Source organism: Malus sylvestris, chromosome 10, assembly GCF_916048215.2.
Source record: "Malus sylvestris chromosome 10, drMalSylv7.2, whole genome shotgun sequence".
Taxonomy (NCBI): domain Eukaryota; kingdom Viridiplantae; phylum Streptophyta; class Magnoliopsida; order Rosales; family Rosaceae; genus Malus; species Malus sylvestris.
Window position 1 is genome coordinate 1,660,958 of NC_062269.1, and position 20,967 is coordinate 1,681,924.

Here is a 20,967-nt window from a genome sequence, read left to right on the forward strand (position 1 = left end):
AAGAAAACGAATGGGCCTTGCATCCCTTAGCTTAGCCTGGTAGAAATGTTAGGGTACATTTGTCTTTGCACCATACAAAATCGAGGAGCTAGCAGCTAGGGTTTTGCGCACATCTCTATAAATTACACCGCAGGCGCAGAAGGCCTCCTGATAAAATAGTTCATCCGTCGCGCGCTCTTTCTGTGGCTGTCTCTGCGAGTGAGTGAGTGAGTGAGTGAGTGAGTCTGCGGGTGTTTGTTTAGCAGCGTATGCATTCGTGGGGACGGAGGGGGCAATGATGATCACCTGAGGAAGTCATGCACCACTCTGATGAATCTGTGCTGATAAATTTCTCATACCCAATTCTTCTGAGCCTCTCCTCTCCTCTCCTCTCCGCTCCTTTTTTCTGTTTTCTCATTTTGTTTTGTTTTTCAAATTTCTCTATGTATCCAGATTTCAAATTAAAATTCAGAAAAATAAAAAGAATGATAGGGATTTGATGCGAGAGACCAAGTGATGGGATCTTTGGTTCCAACCATGATGCGGACCGTACAGCTCTTTTGCTTTTGGGGATACAATTTTGGTGTCTTATGGTTCCTTCTAAATCTTCCGTCTTCATTATTTTTCACTTTTATTATTATTATTTTTGGATAAATATCAGTTTACTAACCGACGAAACCGACGAAGTTTTCAATATTTAGTACATCAAGCTTTTTTCGTCCTACAATTATATCAAACGTCAATTTTGGAACAGTCTTATACATTTATTAGTCAAACACTTAAGTTTCTCGTTAAGTGATACGTGGACAATGAGCAGGATCCAAGTAAATATTAAAAAATTAAAAATTAAAAAATTAAAAAAAAAAAATAAATCTGGACGTTCGCCTTCACCCCTCCCTCCTTCCTCACCTAACTTCCCTGCACATCCACCCATTCCCTTCCTTCTCCCCCCCCTTCTCTCATCTACACTCATAACCTTCCTCCTCCTCACAACCCTCCTATCCACAGCCGTCATTTCACAACCCCAACCCCTCCTGTCGAGCAAGACACCGTCTACACAGTTTTGGGCTTCGACATCCCCTGGTGCTCCCTCTTCCCCGACGACCTCTGCATTTCCGCCCCTCACGGCGTCGTATGCGACTTCTTCTACGAAATCCTCCTGAGCTTCTCGAAGCTGAAGAAGCTGAAAGTTCTTGATCTGGGTTGCAATTATTTTTCTGGAAATGTTCCTAAATCGGTGGGAAATCTCTCAGAGCTGGTGAAGGAGGGAAATGATTTGGCTGTTGCGGGAGAGAGAAGGACGGGTGCTGGGTCGGAATTTGGCATGGGCATTCGGGATAGGGTTTGGGGATATGAGTCGTCTGCGTCGGAGAAGCAAAACCCAGAAACCCAAATACCAAACCCCACAGAAATAAAAACCTTTTTTTTTTTTTGGCAGAAAAATCAGTTTCAAGCAAAAAAGCTTCAATCTTTACTCTACCCAGCTTGATTTTTCTCAAAGTTTTCAAAAACCCATATCAGAAACTCCAAGAACTCACATGATTTGATCCAAAATTTGAAAAGAGCAAATGGGTTTTCTCTCAAACCCTGTTTCCAATTTCTCCCTTTATCTGCTTCTGTTATTCTTTCTCATCAGTTTTGAACTCATCCCAGTTGCTGAATCTCCCACCGACATCACCTCCTTGGAAGAAGTGTGCAGGAGGGTGAGTGCAGAGGAGGGGAATGGGTGGGTGTGTGGGGAGGATGGGTGCAGGGAAGAGAAGGGAGGGAGAAGAAGGGAGGGGGTCGAGAGGGGTGAAGGTAAACCCCTCATCTGAAAAGAAGAAAGGAAGAAGAAGAAGAAGAAGAAGGAAAAAAAAAAAATCCACATGAATCTCTTAGAAGAGAAGAGAAGAGAGAAAGAAAGAAAGAAAAAAAGAAAAAAAAGAAATTCCAAGTGGACCCTTTAATGACATGTGGCGTCCCGTCATTGTCCATATGGGTGCCATGTCATCAGAGATTTAACAGTTTGACTAACGAATGTATGAGATTGTTCTAAAATTTACACACTTTAGGTATGACTTTGGGATGAAAAAAATTTGATGTAGTAAATGTTGAAAATCACGAAACATAAGGATAGTAAACTGATATTTACCCTTTTTTTTGTGAATTTTCTGGGAATATATTTTGTTTTTGTTTGGCCTTTTTGTATAAAGAAATGCGAACCTTTATTTTTTTTGGTCGTTTTTATTTGGTTCTTGGAATGTAGTAGGATTTAATGGTTTATGCTGACATTTTAATTTCGACTTAATTTCATAATTAAAACATAATCGAATGGGTAAAATCCACAATTTCTTGATATTGAATTCGATTGAATAATTGAAATCAAATTGGTGCAAAATTTCTGGAGAATTGGAAGAATATGGACGATTGGCAATTTTTCAAGTTTTGGAACCAAAAAATTGCGGAGCTTTCGTGTATGTAACAGCTAATTGGTTGTGGGTTTAGGGTCCATTGGATCAATTACACCAAGTTAAAAATTAGCGTCTACAAAATTGAAGGTGTGCTTTAAATTCAACCGTTCATTTTTCGTGCATACGAGTTTTGGCCCCTAGGTCTACAAAATACGACTGGCACCCGTAGGCTCTTTGACGGCAAAAGAAGGATCCCTCCGGTGTGCCGACTAAGTTTCGTGTACAATGACATCAAGAAAATGGTTGTCCCTTGTCCAATCTGTAAACACAAATATCAACATTTGTCTCCAACTAGTCTCTTTGGTTATAAATGTATTTACCTACTAAATTAAGGTTACGTTGAATGAAGAAATTTTCAAACTATGACCATTAGAAGAGGATAGTTGATGGATTATCCATTCGAGATGCTATGAGTATACATTTGCACCAAGTTGCCATAGCTTGAGTCTGCAACTGTTACAAGCTGATGAAATGTCCAGAGCTGAAGATTGTTGTGGAAGTTTTGGATTTTATCACAAAGCCTGAGGGTAACCAGTGCCCATGCTAACTTCCGAAGACGTCATAAACTACTCGCATCATGATCGAGAAGATCATCATTACGTGGAATCTTCGACATCGTGCGGCTGCAACAAAGGAGCAGCACAGTGCGTTGGCTAGCGACATTGGCTCGGTTATTAGGAATCATTGCCCCATCCTGTGGGAGTCATGGAAAGTTGTCCCACCTAAAGTCAAGGAAGCCGTTCTTCATGAATTATTGTGCAATGTCTTTGTAGACATCGAAATTTCGGTAAATAAATGTTGACCGATAAATCAAAGTGTCAACGCTCATGTATTACATAAATTTTACACGTAGCGTGTGGCTCAACGAAAATTGAAATGAGTTGGAAAAGTCATCAAATAGGACACGTGTCAACACCTGGCAGAAACAACTTATTTCATCTGGAATATTATATTCAAAATTAGGCCTTGGAAATTTCTATAAATACAAGCCCATTTCATTCATTTAAGAGGGACCAATTCATATTACACCTCGAAGCTCTGAAGCTCTGAAACTCCGAAGCTCTCAAGCATCCAGGTTCCCGAAGAATCGAGAAAGCTCTCTTCGTTCTTCGTTCATCGTTCTTCCAAGATCAAGCCCAAACGGCCCTTTGGATCAACAATCATCCACCAATTCAAGATCAAGCCCCGACGGCCCTTGAAGAAAGTGTTCTTCGTTCTTCGTTCATCGTTCTTCCAAGATCAAGCCCAAACGGCCCTTTGGATCAACAATCATCCACCAATTCAAGATCAAGCCCCAACGGCCCTTGAAGAAAGTGTTCTTCGTTCTTCGTTCATCGTTCTTTCAAGATCAAGCCCCGACGGCCCTTGAAGAAAGCGCCATCGTTCATCATCCGTTCATCCAAGATCAAGCCCTAACGGCCCCTTTGGATTAACAACGTCGACAAATCCACACATCCAACCGTTCTTCAAGATCAAGCCCAAAAGCCCTTGAAGATCCGTTCATCACTGTTCTTCAAGACCAAGCCCAAACGCCCTTGAAGATCTGCTCATTACCGTTATTCAAGATCAAGCCTCAAACGGCCCTTGAAGAAACATTCATCCTCAAGATCAAGCCCCAACGGCTCCTTGAAGATCCGCTCAAATCCACATCCAAAGATCAAGCCCACGACCCTTTGAAGAAACTTCCAACAGTTCATCCAAGATCAAGCCTTGACGGCCCTTGGATCAACGAAATATCCACCAATCAACACCTTACGGAGATCGAATCAGAGGATCAAAATAGAGAGAGATTGTAACCCAAAATCATCAAATACAAATATTTTGTTTGTGCACGTTGTTCTTGTCTCTTTCGTTTCAGGAAATTTGCGTGTTCACAAATTGGCACGCCCAGTGGGACAATCTCTACCTCTCATCTCTTTCTCCGTTCAAGGAATCCAAGCACACCTCAAAGTCAATGGCATCAAGCAAGGGACAAGCCATTCTCGCAACCACTGAGGGAAGGATCCTAAGCACTTATGCCGCAAACGGACAATCCATTGGCGCCACAACCGCTCATCAACATGCCACTTCAAAATTGGTGCCGCTAAAAGAGCAAGGGGAGCATCCAAGGTGTGAGTCTGTCATCAATCTGACCTCGCTAGGGGCACCGAAGCATGATGCTGAGGCACATAAGATGACATCCCAAAGCAGCCAACGACGTTCTTCATCAGCATCCTGGATGTCTAAAGGAAAGTCACGTCTATTGGTCGCACAAGTCATGACTATCGGCGTTACCTTCGTTGAAGAACAACTGGCTCAGATGAATGAAGCAATCGCAAGGCTAACCCGAACTGTGGAAGAAAAAGACTTGCAAATCGCTGCACTCGTCAGCCGACTGGAGCCACAGGACGACGAGAACCCTAACCCAGAAGATGAGCCTCAGGTGGAGAAAAACGATGCGAAGCCCGAGCCAGACCAAGCAGCGGCACTCATGGGATCTCTTTCTATCCAGCAGCTGCAAGAGATGATCACCAACACCATCAAGGCACAATACGAAGGGAGCTCAAATACCTCCGGGTTGTACTAAAAGCCGTATTCAAAGAAGATCGACGCCTTAAGGATGCCGAGGGGTTATCAACCACCAAAGTTCATGCAATTTGATGGAAAGGGAAACCCGAAACAGCACGTTGCCCACTTCGTTGAAACTTGCAACAACGCAGGAACCGAAGGGGATTACCTCGCCAAGCAGTTTGTGCGCTCGCTGAAAGGAAACGCCTTTGAATGGTACACGGATCTGGAGCCTGAGTCCATCAACAGTTGGGAGCAATTGGAGCGGGAATTCCTCAATCGCTTCTACAGCACCCGCCGCACTGTGAGCATGCTAGAGCTAACAAGCACAAAGCAGTGGAAGGACGAGCCAGTCATGGACTACATCAACCGATGGCGTAATCTAAGCCTCGACTGTAAGGACAGACTCTCCGAGATTTCTTCAATCGAGATGTGCATCCAAGGCATGCAATGGGGTTTGCAATACATCCTTCAAGACATTAAACCACGGACATTCGAGGAATTGGCTACTCGCGCCCATGACATGGAGTTGAGCATCGCCCATCATGGGAAGAAAGAACCGATCGCCGACTACAAGAACGACAAAGTTCTTGGGACAAAGGTGGAAAAGGCCGCATGGAAACCCACCAAGGAAGCGATGACGGTCAACACAGCTCCCGTCAAAATATCCACACGAGGCAAGGCGATTCAAACCGAAGCTTTTCGTGATCAAGAGATGCGTAGACGCACTTTGAAGGAGCTTGAGGAGAAGATTTATCCATTCCCCGACTCTGATGTGGTTGCCATGTTAGATGACCTGTTGGACAAGAAGGTGATCAGTTTGCCTGAGTGCAGACGGCCGGAAGAGATGAATCGTACTGACAGTCCAAGATACTGTAAATTCCACCGCCTCATCAGTCATCCGACAGAAAAGTGCTTCGTGCTGAAAGATCTCATCATGAAGCTGGCTTAGAAAGGAATCATCGAGCTAGATCTTGACGATGTGGTGAAGTCAAACTATACCACCTTCACTTCTGGCTCTTCCGACTCAAAGTTTTCACCTCAACCGCTGGGGGCATCCTCCAAGACAAGCAAAGTTGAAGGATGGACTCAAGTCACTCCGAAGAAATTGCACAAGAAGCATACGTCTCCTCCACAAGTCCGCCAATCGGAAAGGGGGCAAAACAGCTTTTGTCAACCTTCAAAGCAACGTGAACGTGTTGAAGATGATGAAATTTCGACGTATAGATCGTCCATCCCCATCACGATGCGTGATTTCTTGCCCGAAGACTTCTTCAATCACTCGATCAAGGCTCCTTGCTATGAAGATTGTGAGGAACGCCTCTCCAAAATTGCTTGACAAATTCACCAAAAGCTCCTTGTCGGTAAGAGCCTAAACTGCAAGACACAATGCTCCTTGTTCGCACGAGCCTAAACTGCACGAACCAAAGCTCCTGGCCCGCAAGAGCATAAACTGTGTACGGCAAAATCATCATCAAAATCATTGTTAAATTCATCACTCATTTGAACTACGTTTCGACTTGATCCCTTCTTTGGAGGGGTACGTAGGCAGCTCGAATGTTCAATTTTTCGAGTTCAGTCACATCAAAATCAAAAGAATAAATGTTTTATTAAAGAAGGTCAATTTCATTACAAATTTATTTTGTTAAGAAAATTTTGTACAAAATTAAACTACAGTTTCTTCGAAAAAAAAAAAAAAAAAAAAAAAAAAAAATCATTCTGAAACCCCATCAGCCCACAGTAACACTCCGCAACCGTCCGATTCTTGGGCTTGGAGAAAGTGCGGCCCAAAATCCATCAAAGGCTCACCTTATCCCAGAGAGGTATTACAGGTGCTGTAGCCCAAATCCAAGCTCAGGCATGTTCTCTCTCAATCCACTCCCTTGCTCAACCAACAGCAGTAGAAGGCAGACCACAGGCATCGAGACGCGGCGGCGACATTACTAGGTACTTGCCGGAGGAGCTCGGGCTGCTCACGGATCTCGCATAGTTCCACATCGACTCCAACAGGTTCTGTGGAACTGTTCCCCACAAGTTCAATCGCCTCAAGCTGCTGTTCGAGCGCGATTTGAGCAACAATTGTTTTGCTGAAAAAAAAATTCCCTCGAGTGTTTCTCCAACTGCCGAAGCTCAAATTCTTGGATCTAAGGTTCAACGAGTTCGAAGGGATAGTGATGAAGGAGCTGTTCGACAAGGATTTGGACGTTCTGCTTCAATCTGCCCGATAACTTTGTAAATTCCACCGTCTACAAGGTCATCCACCGCCCCACGGGCCGTCTTTACGCGCTCAAGGTGATTTACGGCAACCACGAGATCGAAACCCTCCGCCAGATCTGCCGCGAGATCGAAATCCTGCGAAACGTCGATAAACCCAACGTCGTCAAGTGCCACGACTTGTTCGACCACAACGGCGAGATCCAGGTCCTGCTCGAGTACATGGACGGCGGGTCGCTGGAGGGCCAGCACATCGGGAACAAGAAGGCCCTCTCCAATTTGGCCAGGCAAATCCTCAGCGGCCTCGCCTATCTCCACCGGCGGAAGATCGTCCACCGCGATATCTAACCCCCAAATCTAACCCCACCGCTGTAATTACATATTTAATTGCATCGCCTTCCTGCAATTTGCAGTAATTTATCGCCGGAAATTAATTCTGTTTGAAATGGAGCTGGAGCAGCACCGCCCTGCCATGACCTTTGACGAGATCTCCATGGAGCGCAGCAAGAGCTTCGTCAAGGCCCTGCAGGAACTCAAGAACTTGAGGCCTCAGCTTTATTCTGCTGCGGAAAACTGCGAAAAGTCCTATCTTCATAGTGAACAGAAACAAATGCAAACCTCAGATGTCTCAACCATGGATCTGAAAGTTACTTGCCTAAATCAGAAACTTCTTGCATGCAAAACATACATGGATAAAGAAGGGTCCAGGCAGCAGCAGCACAATAACGGAGATGTATTGGTGAAATCACAGCCGTTGGTTAAGGTGTTGCAGTTGATACATGCGCAAGAGCATGGCTCGTTGTTCGAGCGACGGCTTCCGGCCCAGGAAATCGATAAGTACAAGAGCATTGTCCAGAAGCATGTAGACCTGGAAACTATACAAACAAAGCTCCGCAAGGACGCATACTCATCCTGCTCTCTCTCATTCTACCGAGACCTGCTCCTCCTCTTCAACAATGCCGTCGTCTTCTTCCCCAAAATCCTCCCTCGAGTCAATGACTGCTCACCAACTCCGCCGCCTCGTCTTGAATGAAACGAAGAAGAAGAATCTCATCACTCGGCCCAACCCGACTCCCTCATCGAGGCCTACTCCGGGATCCGTAAGAATTTCACCTACTTCCGCGTCAACTCGTCAGCGAAACACTCTGTGCTAGAGCTTCAAAAAGCTTGGCTGGGTTCAAAAGTAAGATGGGTCACTGGTGGGCATGTCTCATCGTTCATTCTCCACAACAGTGAGTCCCGCATGGTTATTGTTGACGGACTTGACAGATTGCCATGGAAGGAATCTCCATTGTGACATTGGCAACACAAGTGAAGAAGACCCTACACTTATTCTGATGTGCAACTATTCGAAAATTGCTGGCCAAATCTGCAGTTGTCGCCATTACTTGCAGCTTGGGAGAGGAGCACCGCACAAGCATCGGTTATGGAAATAAGAATACTCGTCGAAGCTCTGCAACTTTCCGCCCACCAGAATCTGACCACACTGCTTGTCGTAGCTCACGTTCAAGAACTAGAAATTCAGCTGGGTAGACTCCACTGGGATACTCCCGTAGATCTTATTGTGGTTGATATCCAGCGAGGTCAAGCTTGTCGGAAACTCCACCTTTGACAGATTAAATTCCAGCCAGTTCCTGGACAGATCCACAATCTGCGTTGTCTTGTTCAGCCCAAATATCACTGACGCGTCACCTTCGAGCTTGTTCCGTGATAAGTCTATGCTGCCCATCCAACTTCCTCCATGCTACCCCCTCGTCTTCATCTCTCGAGTCACGGCGGAACACTGCAAACAAGCTCCTTCTTCCTCCGCGACGGCAGGCAGGCTATGCAACAGGTCTGCAGTGGCTGTGCTCGGTGGCAGTGCAACGGGTGTACAGTAGCTGTGCTCAGTGGCAGTGCAACGGGTGTGCAATAGCTGTGCTCAGTGGTTGTGCTCAGTGACAATAGTGGTGGAGCGTCTTCCTCTGCACCTCCGCCATGGCCGCTGCCTTTGAATGAGATTGACAAAAACAAAGTTTGTCAATACACACCCAAAGACCTCCTCCGTCTCCTGCCTCGCAGCTGCCAACAACTTCAAAGACCGCTGTCAAACGACTAGCCGGCCGAGAAGCGCTTCCTCAAACTCCAACTCTCCGTCCGTCTTCGTCCGCTCCCTGCAAAATCCTCTACCCACCACCCAAATTTATACAAAAAGAAATACAATTAAAAAAAAAAAAAAAAAAAAGGGTGGTGGTGCATCTGGCACCACGTGAAAAAAGAGGAATGGTGGATCAAAGATAGGGTACAGTCCCATGGCAGATCAAAAGTTTCTGGTGGTGCATGGGCACCATGTGCAGAAAGAAAAAAAAAAAATGTAAAAAATAATAAAATAATAATAATAAAAAAAAAAAAAAAAAACACAAATGCATAGAGAGAAATAGAAGGTCCATTTTATTTATTTTTCTGTGAATTTTACATAAATTTGCATTATACATAAATTTAAAAAAAAAAAAAATCAAATCAAATCAAATTTACAAGAGGGGATATTCAAGGACGATCAGGTGGCGCCTCACAACTCGGTAGAGCTCCAGGAAGAGAAGGCGCCAGAGGTTGACTGTTTGAAGCCTCAGCAGTCGGTACAGCCCCAGAAGACGAAGGTAAATGCTGCTGGAACAAACCCACAAACCTCTGATGATCAAGTAAAATCTGACCATCAGATTCCTGCATCTGGTCAATCTTCCTCTTCATGTTTGTCGCATAGCTATGTGCGAGCTTATGCAACTGTTTATTCTCCTGCTTGAGCCCTCTAATCTCCTGTTTGAGACTCATCACTTCAGCCGCCAATGATTCAACTTGACGGGTTCGAGCAAATAGGCGTTGGGCCATATTAGACACAGAACCCGCACACTGCACACTGAGAGCCAGAGAATCCTTAACAGCCAACTCATCAGACCGTTTGGAAAGTAGTCTGTTATCTCTGGGAGTGACAAGGTTTCGGGCCACCACCGCAGCGGTCATATTATTCTTCACCACCGAATCCCCAACGGTAAGAGGACCAGTGGGGGATATGAAGGATGGGCGCCATATGTTGTCTGGAGAAGGCGGGACTGCCTCTTCACCAAGGTTAAAATCAAAACGACGGTCGGAGGGTCCGGACATTTTCAAAGTATTGAAGAAAGAAGAGGTCGGACGAATCAAGATCTTAGAAGTGCAAGAATGGAGTTTTCACAAGTAAAATTCAAGTGTGCTTTGAAACGAACAGCGTGCCTCTATAAAAAACCAACACTCGACGGGATTTCAGAGATCGAAGAGGCGAGCTCAGAATTCGAAGAGGCCATTCAAAAATCGAAGAGGCAAGCTCAGAAATCGGAGAAGCATCTTGCTTTTCCAGACGCGTCGGCACCCGTCACATGCAAACTCAGCTTTGCGAAAATCACGGGCAATTTGTCGAAGCGCCGATCCCAGATATCGAAGAGGCGCCATTCTTTTTCAGCCACGTCAGCACCCATCACATGCAAACTCAGCTTTGCGGAAATCACGCGTCATCACCTGTCATATGCACACTCAACTTTGCGCAAATCACGGGCAATTTGTCGAAGATTTTCGGTGAAGGAGAAAGCACGTGAAGTTTACTGTTCAATCACGCGTTAGTTGCCGACACGAGTGAAAGAATAGTACCTCTACAGGTATTAAGGGACCTCCTATAAACTGTCCACCTTCACCTTCCATAGCAAGGCAGACATGCAGAGCCTTTCTTCATCTCCAAAAATGCTTTCCCAACGAAACCTCTCGAGTCATTCAGTATTCCTTATTCCTTGGGGTACCTCTGCAAGCCAATGGCTCCAAAGCAAAAGTATCTCATATCACCAGGGTAGAAAGCAAGAGTATCTCATATCATGCGTTCTCCCTGTCCTTTCCTTTGTCCTTGTTCTTACCTACAAAGACAAGGATAAAGAAAACAATATGTCGGAACCTCCACTCAAACGCGGGTAAGGAATCGACTGCTTGGAACCCTTCCCTGATTGCCTACCTAGCACTGCTCTCGAGTACTCGTTTCCCACTATTGCTGTACTTCGAAAGAAGCTGCCACATCTGCCTGGAGAACAGATAAGGCAAGTGAAAATGATACCTTGCAGCATGTGGAGACAAGGTGCAGAAGGAACCAGCAGAGAAAAATGCGGTTTGCACAGTCAACTCCGCAAAAGGAGTCCGAACTGAGGAACTCGAGAAGCTACCATATCTGCCTGAAGAAACAAGCAGAGAAGAATGCAGCATGCACAGTCAACTCGGCAGAAAGAGTCTGAGATGAATGACTCGTTTTGACCCTCAAATTCTTGGGTCGACTTACTAGGCGTTGTGGGCTACACGTGCCGATTCACCACCCTTGAATCAAATCCTTAAAGACCAAGTCACAAACTGGAAGAAGAACCCATCAATCTTGAAGATCATACCGTTGACCAAACTGCTCAGGTGTGAATTGGAAAGATTGAACAAAGCAACAAGTCGTCACCTTCACCTCGTGCCTGCTTGCCATGTGTTCGGGTCAGCCTTCAAGAATCAAGCCTCAACGGCCCCTGAAGAAGCTTCCAGCCAAATTCAAAATCAAGCCTCGATGGCCCTGGAAGAAATCACAAGTCCGATTCAAGACCAAGTGTCTATCACCCTTGAATCAAAAACCTAGTTCAAGAATAAGCTGTGGAAAATCAACAATTGGAGGAATCCAGAAAATCCTCCAACCCAAGTTCAAGATCAAAGTTGTGGAAAGTCAACAAGCGCAACAAAATATGTGCCAATTCACCCACTACCAAAGCCAAATATCATCTACCACATGAAGCTCCTTGTGGTCCAATTTCAACCTTCAAGATCAAGCCTCGACGGCCCTTGAAGAAATTTCAAACAAAAGTTCAAGAACAAGCCTCAACGGCCCTTGAAGAAATCTCAAGCCCAATTCAAGATCAAGCCTCAACGGCACTTGAAGAAATCTCCAACCCAATACAAGATCAAGCCTCGAATGGCCCTTGGATCGACATCTACAATAAGGGACTTCAAAACGCATCTCCTACACGCGACAAGCACATGTACACGACGCGCCTTGAAGTGGGGGCATTTGTAGACATCGAAATTTCGGTAAATAAATGTTGACCGATAAATCAAAGTGTCAACGCTCATGTATTACATAAATTTTACACGTAGCGTGTGGCTCAACGAAAATTGAAATGAGTTGGAAAAGTCATCAAATATGACACGTGTCAACACCTGGCAGAAACAACTTATTTCATCTGGAATATTATATTCAAAATTAGGCCTTGGAAATTTCTATAAATACAAGCCCATTTCATTCATTTAAGAGGGACCAATTCATATTACACCTCGAAGCTCTGAAGCTCTGAAACTCCGAAGCTCTCAAGCATCCAGGTTCCCGAAGAATCGAGAAAGCTCTCTTCGTTCTTCGTTCATCGTTCTTCCAAGATCAAGCCCAAACGGCCCTTTGGATCAACAATCATCCACCAATTCAAGATCAAGCCCCGACGGCCCTTGAAGAAAGTGTTCTTCGTTCTTCGTTCATCGTTCTTCCAAGATCAAGCCCAAACGGCCCTTTGGATCAACAATCATCCACCAATTCAAGATCAAGCCCCGACGGCCCTTGAAGAAAGTGTTCTTCGTTCTTCGTTCATCGTTCTTTCAAGATCAAGCCCCGACGGCCCTTGAAGAAAGCCCCATCGTTCATCCAAGATCAAGCCCCAACGGCCCCTTTAGATTAACAACGTCGACAAATCCACACATCCAACCGTTCTTCAAGATCAAGCCCAAAAGCCCTTGAAGATCCGTTCATCACTGTTCTTCAAGACCAAGCCCAAACGCCCTTGAAGATCTGCTCATTACCGTTATTCAAGATCAAGCCTCAAACGGCCCTTGAAGAAACATTCATCCTCAAGATCAAGTCCCAACGGCTCCTTGAAGATCCGCTCAAATCCACCTCCAAAGATCAAGCCCACGGCCCTTTGAAGAAACTTCCAACAGTTCATCCAAGATCAAGCCTTGACGGCCCTTGGATCAACGAAATATCCACCAATCAACACCTTACGGAGATCGAATCAGAGGATCAAAATAGAGAGAGATTGTAACCCAAAATCATCAAATACAAATATTTTGTTTGTGCACGTTGTTCTTGTCTCTTTCGTTTCAGGAAATTTGCGTGTTCACAGTCTTACGTCATGCGCTTTGCGCGACGTCTTCTTCGATGCCCAATGTTTCCGATGACCATATTTACCTTTGCGAAGCAGATGTCCCTTCGTAGCCCAAGCATTTATGCTTAGTAGTGATTCAAAGTAATGTTATAAGACTTTTCCACTGCCTGCTGCATATTCTGCTGGGATTTTTGGAAAAATAACCAAAATTTTGATCCAACATAGAATTATAGCCACACTTTTAAGTTTATCATAATTATAATAAAAAATTGATATGAAAATACTAGTATACTCTTATACCCTTAAATGGCTACCGTTGTATTGAGACTACCTCTAGATCATAGAAAAATGGGTGTCCTGGGGTTTGAACATAGATTCGCAAAGGCATGGTTGGGAGTGTATTGGTAGTTCTCATTTTGAACGCCATGGTTTGGAGTTGAGGTTGAGTGAGACAGTGGTCTTAGATCCCGTCAACGGTATTGATTTCAGACCTCATTGGAGTTGTTGAAGTCACACCCAACCGGCATCGTCTCCATTCTTTCCTTGAGGCATTGGGTCCATAGGACCTAAGCAATTAAAATTAAAATTAGTTATGAAAATGAAAATTGATATATCAGTCAACAATCATGGCAAGGTAGGTGCGGGGTGACGACTGACTAGGGACGAAGGGATGGATATGATGCTTTGGGGGCAATCGAAGATGAGGGAACATCTTCAGCAGCTTGCTTTTTAGTTTCTTTTTGGAAAACCATATTTTTAAACAAGGGTATTTTAGTACTTACATATCAACTTTTAGTTATAATTATTATAAATTTAAAATAATGGCTATATGAGTATTTATCAAATATAGCCAAATATTAGTCCTTAATTTCAAAAATATCAGTTTTTATAAAAACTTTCAAATATATCCAAAATATCACTTAAATAGACATAAATAACCTTAATCTTTAAACCTAATAAATTAAAAAACTAAAACCCTATTAGATGAAGAGTTCTCACGGCTAGACCTAAAAAATGATGGAGACCTAGGGAAGACATCGATTGTTAGTGGAGACTTGTGCACCCCTAAACGAAGGTGGGTGTAGATGTTAATTTCTTGCATTTTTCCTCATCTACGTTTTCTCTTTGCTTTTGTAATTTCTTCCCTCGATTGAATGTTTATCGAAGAATGAATTGTCAATCTATGTAACATTATTTATCTTAATTTTCCTTTGGATTATATGTGCTTCGTATTTAATTTTTCACACCTTTGCGTTATTACAGGTGTTGTCCATGTCTGAATTATGTTTTGAAGGTTATCGTTGACCGCTAGTGAATCGAGAGACGGTTGTGTTCCTTGAAAGTGCAAAAAGCATATTAGAAAAATTAGGTTTAATTTGTCAATGAGAGATTGACATTGCTAGAACCATTTAGTTCTTTAATTTATTAGGTTTAAAGCTTAAGGGTATTTATGTCTGTTTAAGTGATATTTTGGATATATTTGAGAGATTTTATAAAAACTGACATTTTTGAAATTAAGGGCTAATATTTAGCTATATTTGATAAATACTCGGCTATAATTCTATTTGTGTTTAAAATTTTGGTTATTTTTCCAAATTTTTCTATTCTACCCCGGGATCTCTCACTAAATTTTGGAACAAGGCCACGGTAAAATCTAGGGATCTGAATGTAGAACAAACCGATTTGTTTATAACGAAAATGAAGCATCTTGTGCAAGAAGTAGTTGATAATCCAAGAATTCGTGCCAATTATACACCTAAACAATGGTTTAAGTACTATAAGGTTGTTATCATTAGCAATGAAAGACAACTTTGATGCATAAGTAACGTCTAATCTCTGGGGCCGATTAGTGAATTATAAATAATTGAATAATTACACAACTCGACATTTAGTGCTAATTGATAATTTTTTTACTTGTAAATGAATGGTCTTAAGTTCAATTTCGTTGATGTTGATTTGACATGATTTTCTTTTTTTGACTCTTATTTTATTTGAAAATGAAAAACAGTTACCAAACAAATTTTATTTATGAAAAAAAAAACCTAATCGATATTTGTGTTAAACAAAGCTGATTTTTTATTTATCTGACACTAGAAAAATAATGACTAGTTGTAAAGTAGAGACAAACTTAAGCTAGGTACTGTTAAAGAATGTAAATTCTCATGCATCAAAATCTAACCAACTTAAATACAACTTATATTAAGTAGTTCTACTTTTAAATGTTTCAAGGTTTTGTGTGATAAATCTTCATACTTACTAAATCATACATGTATTTAAGTTGAGGACAATATCGATATTGATTATTAGTGAGTCATTTGTCACCTCTCTAAAATCTTGACAAGAACTATTAGATTTGATAATACATAAGGGGCCATTTGGATTTGATAATTTCAAATACGGGGATTTATATATGGGGTGTGCTATGCACACACCTTATTTTACTTCTCACACATTCTTAATAATTTTTGTTTGTTGATCTTCTTCAATTCATCCGATCCGACGGCTGAAAATTAAAAAGGTGTGTGAGAAGTAAAATGGGGCACCCCACACACACATTTCTACACACACACACACACACACATATATATATATATATATATAACAATAAGTAGAATGGCTACTATAAAGAACAAATCAATCACTTTAGTAGTGCATATTGAGCATAAAATTATCAGTGTACTATAAACACGACCCGATACATCAAAGCACCAAAATTACTTATTTGAAACATGCATCTTGGGTTGTTTCTGCTACCATGAATAGTCGAAGGGAGAGAGAGTGGACTTGGAAATAAATTTTCACATTGGAAACCCATTGCTAATGGTTAAGAAAGCTTTCTGGAGACGCTTCAGCATGCGGAGCATCTTTGTATATATAATTATGTATTCCTACATGAAGGTCCTAGAAGAAACAATATCATGTTTTCTTGCAATGCATGTGTGTGTGCGCGCGCGTATTTAACTATTTAAGTTTTTCAATATAAACATAATTCTATATGGTGTATAAATTGTTCATACATCGATATATAATATATACATACACATATAAATACTAAGATTTTCTTTGTAATTACCTGAATATTTTGATAAATATCTTGGCTTAGAAGAGCCATTGTTGGTCCTATTTTATCCGTTCATTTGAAAAATTGCGGTACTCTCGTGTATATAACAGCTAACTGGTTGTGAGTTTAGGGTCCATTCGATCAATTACACCTAGTTTAAAATTAGCGTCTACAAAATTGAAGGTGTGCTTTAATTTCAACCGTTCATTTTTCGTATAAACGAGTTTCGGCCCTTGGACTACAAAATATAAATGGCATCCGTAGCCCTTTGACGGCGAAAGAAGGATCCCTCCGGTGTGCCGACTAAGTTTCGTGTACAAATGACATAAAAAAAATGGTTGTCCCTTTTCCAATCTGTAAACACAAATATCAACCTTTGTCTCCAACTAGTCTCTTTGAAAATAAATGTATTAACCTACTAAATTAAATGTACATTGAATGAAGAAATTTTCAAATTATGACCATCAGAAGAGGATAGTAGATGAATTACTTTTGAAGAAAACTTATCCATTCGGACCATTCCATTTTTTCTTAATATGTAATACGACAGCTAGAATGTTGGCAGTTTGATTTTTGAAAAGACACTATTACACACCTCTCTATTTTCCAACAAACTATTAAACTTTTCTAGGAATAATGAGACGCTGTAAACTCCAAGAAATAAAGTTGACATTTAGAAGAATTACACAAGTAAGCACATTATTTTCTTGATCATGTGTAAGCGCATGACATAAATATACTGAAAGACGCCATATAGTTCGATTAATTGGTAGTACGTAACTACATATTATGTAGTTATGTAGTACCTGAATCCATGATGTAATTATGTAGTTTGGTACCTGAATTTATGGGATAATACTGATAATATTAATGTATGAGGTACCAATTAATGTAGTTATGTAGTACCTGAATCCATAATGTAGTTATGTAGTACCTGAGTAATCTATGAACGAATGAAGACTTAAAAAATAGACGGTTCGAATCGTTGAAACTCGAAGTATAATAGGCCCCACAATTAGGCCTAATTTTACCAAAAAAATGGAGATCCCCACAACTAGTCCTAAGTTTATAAAAAAATGGAGATCCTTTTGCATAAAAACTCTATAGTTTGAAAATGTTTTTATTTTACTCAAACGTAAGCATAAAGAAAAAGTGTCTAAAAAATTAAAGAGTAATGCTAGGGAAACTAAATTTGGAGACAAAATTTACAAACTAAATGATGTGTCACCAATAAGAAATGAGCACATGCTTAAGTGATAATCCATTCACCAACTTCCATGTCTTTTAGTTTCCAAAATTTTGTCTACAATTTAGTCTCTCTAACATTACCGAAATTAAAACATAGATATAACCTCCCATAAAAAAAAAAAAAAAATCCTTTGTCTAATCATAAAATTTTTATTTTATTTTATTTTCTAACTATATTATAATTTATATCACCATTTGTTGCCTATATAATTGAGAGCCCAGTCGAAAGAAATTGCAAAACATTTTATCCAGTAATAATCTTTGCTTCTACCCTATATTGAGGATGGCATCTTTAGGTGTTGAGGGAGACAAGTACCGTTCCTATTTGACTGGAGAAGGAGAAAAGAACACCAAATGGAATTTTGGTGCCACTCCTAACTATGATGTTGCCAACAAGCTCTTTGAGGAAGGCAGAACAAATCTCTCTCTCTCTCTCTCTCTCTCTCTCTCTCTCTCTCTCTCTCTCTCTCTCTCTCTCTCTACACACACACATATATATATATATATATGTATGTATATGTATATGTATATATATATATGTATATGTATATGTATATATGTGTGCGCGCGCGCGTGTGACTGCTTAACAATCTACTAATTTTGTTGCGTGTGATTGATAGGCATCACCTTCCCTTTTTATTTTTGTACAAGAGAGTTTCATTTTCTTTGATGGATCAATTAAAATCTGCGTCAAACTCAGATATGGCCACCCGGGTCACTGGAAGAAGAGGTGCAGAACCTTGTAAAGACATGGGAGATGGAGCTTTTCCACAAGTCCAACCCTGATGATTTCAAAACACTTGATCCCAACAAATACACTGTCAGCTTAAATGGTAATTAACAAACTAATAGCTAGCTGCTGCAATCCAAAACTCATTAATTAGATACTTGATGTTTTCCATGTATACTAATTAATTACTAATACTCTGATCAGGAAGGAAAGGCATAAATATTGAAGAAGTAGGGAAACTTGGGGGAGGATATAACTATTTTCTGCAGACCTCACTGCCCGAGAAACTCAGGGGATATAATCCAGTTGAGGAAACAGCAGAATCATCGCACAAGGCTTTCACCACAACATTCCCTCGTGGATTTGCGCTGGAGGTCCTCCAAGTTTATTCTGGGCCACCAGAGATTGTCTACAAATTCAGGCACTGGGGTTACATGGAGGGCCCCTTCAAGGGCCATGCTCCCTCTGGAGAAATGGTTGAGTTCTTTGGAATGGCCATTTTTACGGTACTTCTCTAACCCTACTTGGCCAATCAAATGAAGCTCTCATTTTTTTTTCCTTTGGTTACAAAGGAGAGTTTTGAACTCTGAATCTGCTAACTAGGTAGTTTAATGAGCCTCTCATGCATCCGAAATTATAACACGACCCATGATCATTACATAATTAAATGGTGTTATTAATTTAATTTGGATTATAACATGAATAATTGGTGACTTTATACTTTAGGATATCCTTTTTTTTTAACAAAAGGATATCATTTTAATAAACACGTATGCTATAACATGAGTTGATAGGTGATGTGGTTATTAAACTAGTCCTCGTAAAAAAAGTTATCGTCTCCATTTTAATTAATTGTTTCTCCTAACTTACCAAACAAACAGGTGGACGAACACAAGAAACTTGTTAAGATGGAGTTCTTCTATGACCCTGGACAGTTACTTGGAGGTCTTCTGAAGGGTGCGGAACTGGGTAATTCTTCCGAAGAGACAGCTTCAAGCTGCCCAGTCCGGAGGAGCACAGGGTAGTTTTAGTTACTCTTCTATGAAACATAATGGTATTGCTAGCAAATCAATAATTTATGCCCATTAGGCACACAAAGCTAGCTATATATGTTAAGGAACATTTATTAAGCTGTTTTTATATGGAAATATTTATGCTTATCTGTAAGGTACTGGTGCAATATTTCAATGAAAAATAAAGAGGATATATCTTCTTATATATAAAGTCAATACAAAATGTGAACAGTGATTTTGTTGTCACCAAGCTTCAATAAAAATATTTGGACAAAAATGCCCCTAAGACAAAAAATTTCAAGGGCATCCCAAAATAATGCATCAAATAAGGCAGAGGCATTTTCATCATTTTAACAGTGTTTTTTTTAATAATTAAATTTTTGGTATTGTTTTTTTTATATTTTAATAATTAGTGCCTCATAATATACTAGCAATAATATGATTCAATTTCTTTGTTTTTAAACACGTTCAAAACATCTTAAGAGAGTGTAATGTCGGTTATAAAAAAAGGTCTTTCACAAACGAATAATAATGTGATCGTTTTTTTTAACGATATTATTTACACTAAGGGTGAAAAGGGTGGGCTTAGCCTCTCTTATATATAAAGCCAATACAAAAGGTGAACAATGATTTTGGTGTCACCAAGCTTCAACAAAAATATTTGGACAAAAATGCCCCCAAGACAAAATGACACACCCCGACCCGAATCAGGGCATGCTGGCCGTCACGTGAGGGTGACGTAGCCATGTGCAGAGTGCAGAAGCAAAATGATAATAGTGAATACGAATAAATGAAAACCAACTCATAAGAGTACTAGTTAGACCAGTGCTAAAATGTGTAAATACATAATCAGAGCGAGAGTAGCCTAAGTTCAGTCCAGATTGCAAGTACTAATTAAACGACACCCAAAGATGCCCTACATTTGATAGTCTGTTAGAACCTCCACTAATCCTCGTGAGCCACCAACGAGCAAGCTTACCTAAAACCTGGAAGGGCGCAAAACAGAAAACGTGAGTGGGCAAAAATAAAGGTTTTGAGAACACATTTAACTTTCAAAAGCTCTAACCTCTCGCCGTAAAACATATATAATTTTCCCAGAAATAGAATATAAGTATATATATTCAAATCATGCTTCACATAATCATAAACATAAGTATACCATGCCAAATATATAACAGAATGAGTAACTTAAGTGAAGATAATTTCATGCAGATAACATATTAGTAGGAGCCCCTACAAAGGTCTGTACGGCTAAATTCATAGCTCATTAGTCAATCTAGCCGGAGTCACCGCAAGTGACCTATACGGCACTACACTGTACATGAGTCGGAACCACTGTAAAGGTCTGTACAACAAGACTGGGTGTAATATGGTTATGCTCAATGCTACGCTCTCATGATAGCTATGCGATAAATCGCTAGTCACCTACGAGTCGGAACCACCTATGATGGTTTGTACGACAAGACTGTGCACCTAAATTGGATCCAATGTGAGCATATGGTGCGGGAGGTGACATTATATACAGGCTTGTGCTATATCTCTGGCTGAATCACAA

General features: G+C 41.1%; 1 protein-coding gene and 1 non-coding gene across 2 annotated transcripts; both read left to right on the forward strand.

Moving 5' to 3' along the window:
* The first annotated feature begins 269 nt into the window (after nt 1-269).
* Nucleotides 270-355, forward strand: LOC126588106 (small nucleolar RNA Z221/R21b). Its single transcript, XR_007611331.1, has one exon. It is a non-coding gene; the product is annotated as a small nucleolar RNA Z221/R21b (small nucleolar RNA).
* A 17,597-nt stretch (nt 356-17,952) lies between these two features.
* Nucleotides 17,953-19,623, forward strand: LOC126587141 (pathogen-related protein-like). The gene is made up of 4 exons (XM_050252122.1): nt 17,953-18,090; nt 18,370-18,502; nt 18,604-18,905; nt 19,281-19,623. The coding sequence occupies exons 1-4, from the start codon at nt 17,953-17,955 to the stop codon at nt 19,422-19,424; spliced, it is 717 nt and encodes a 238-aa protein (XP_050108079.1). The 3' UTR covers nt 19,425-19,623.
* The last annotated feature ends 1,344 nt before the right edge of the window (nt 19,624-20,967 follow it).

Excerpts from the sequence above, each read along its gene's own strand:
- LOC126587141 (XM_050252122.1), top strand. The coding sequence starts at position 17,953 with ATGGCATCTTTAGGTGTTGAGGGAGACAAGTACCGTTCCTATTTGACT. Across the intron at positions 18,091-18,369 it reads TTGAGGAAGGCAGAACAAAT|ATATGGCCACCCGGGTCACT; the intron begins CTCTCTCTCTCT and ends CGTCAAACTCAG. Across the intron at positions 18,503-18,603 it reads ATACACTGTCAGCTTAAATG|GAAGGAAAGGCATAAATATT; the intron begins GTAATTAACAAA and ends TACTCTGATCAG.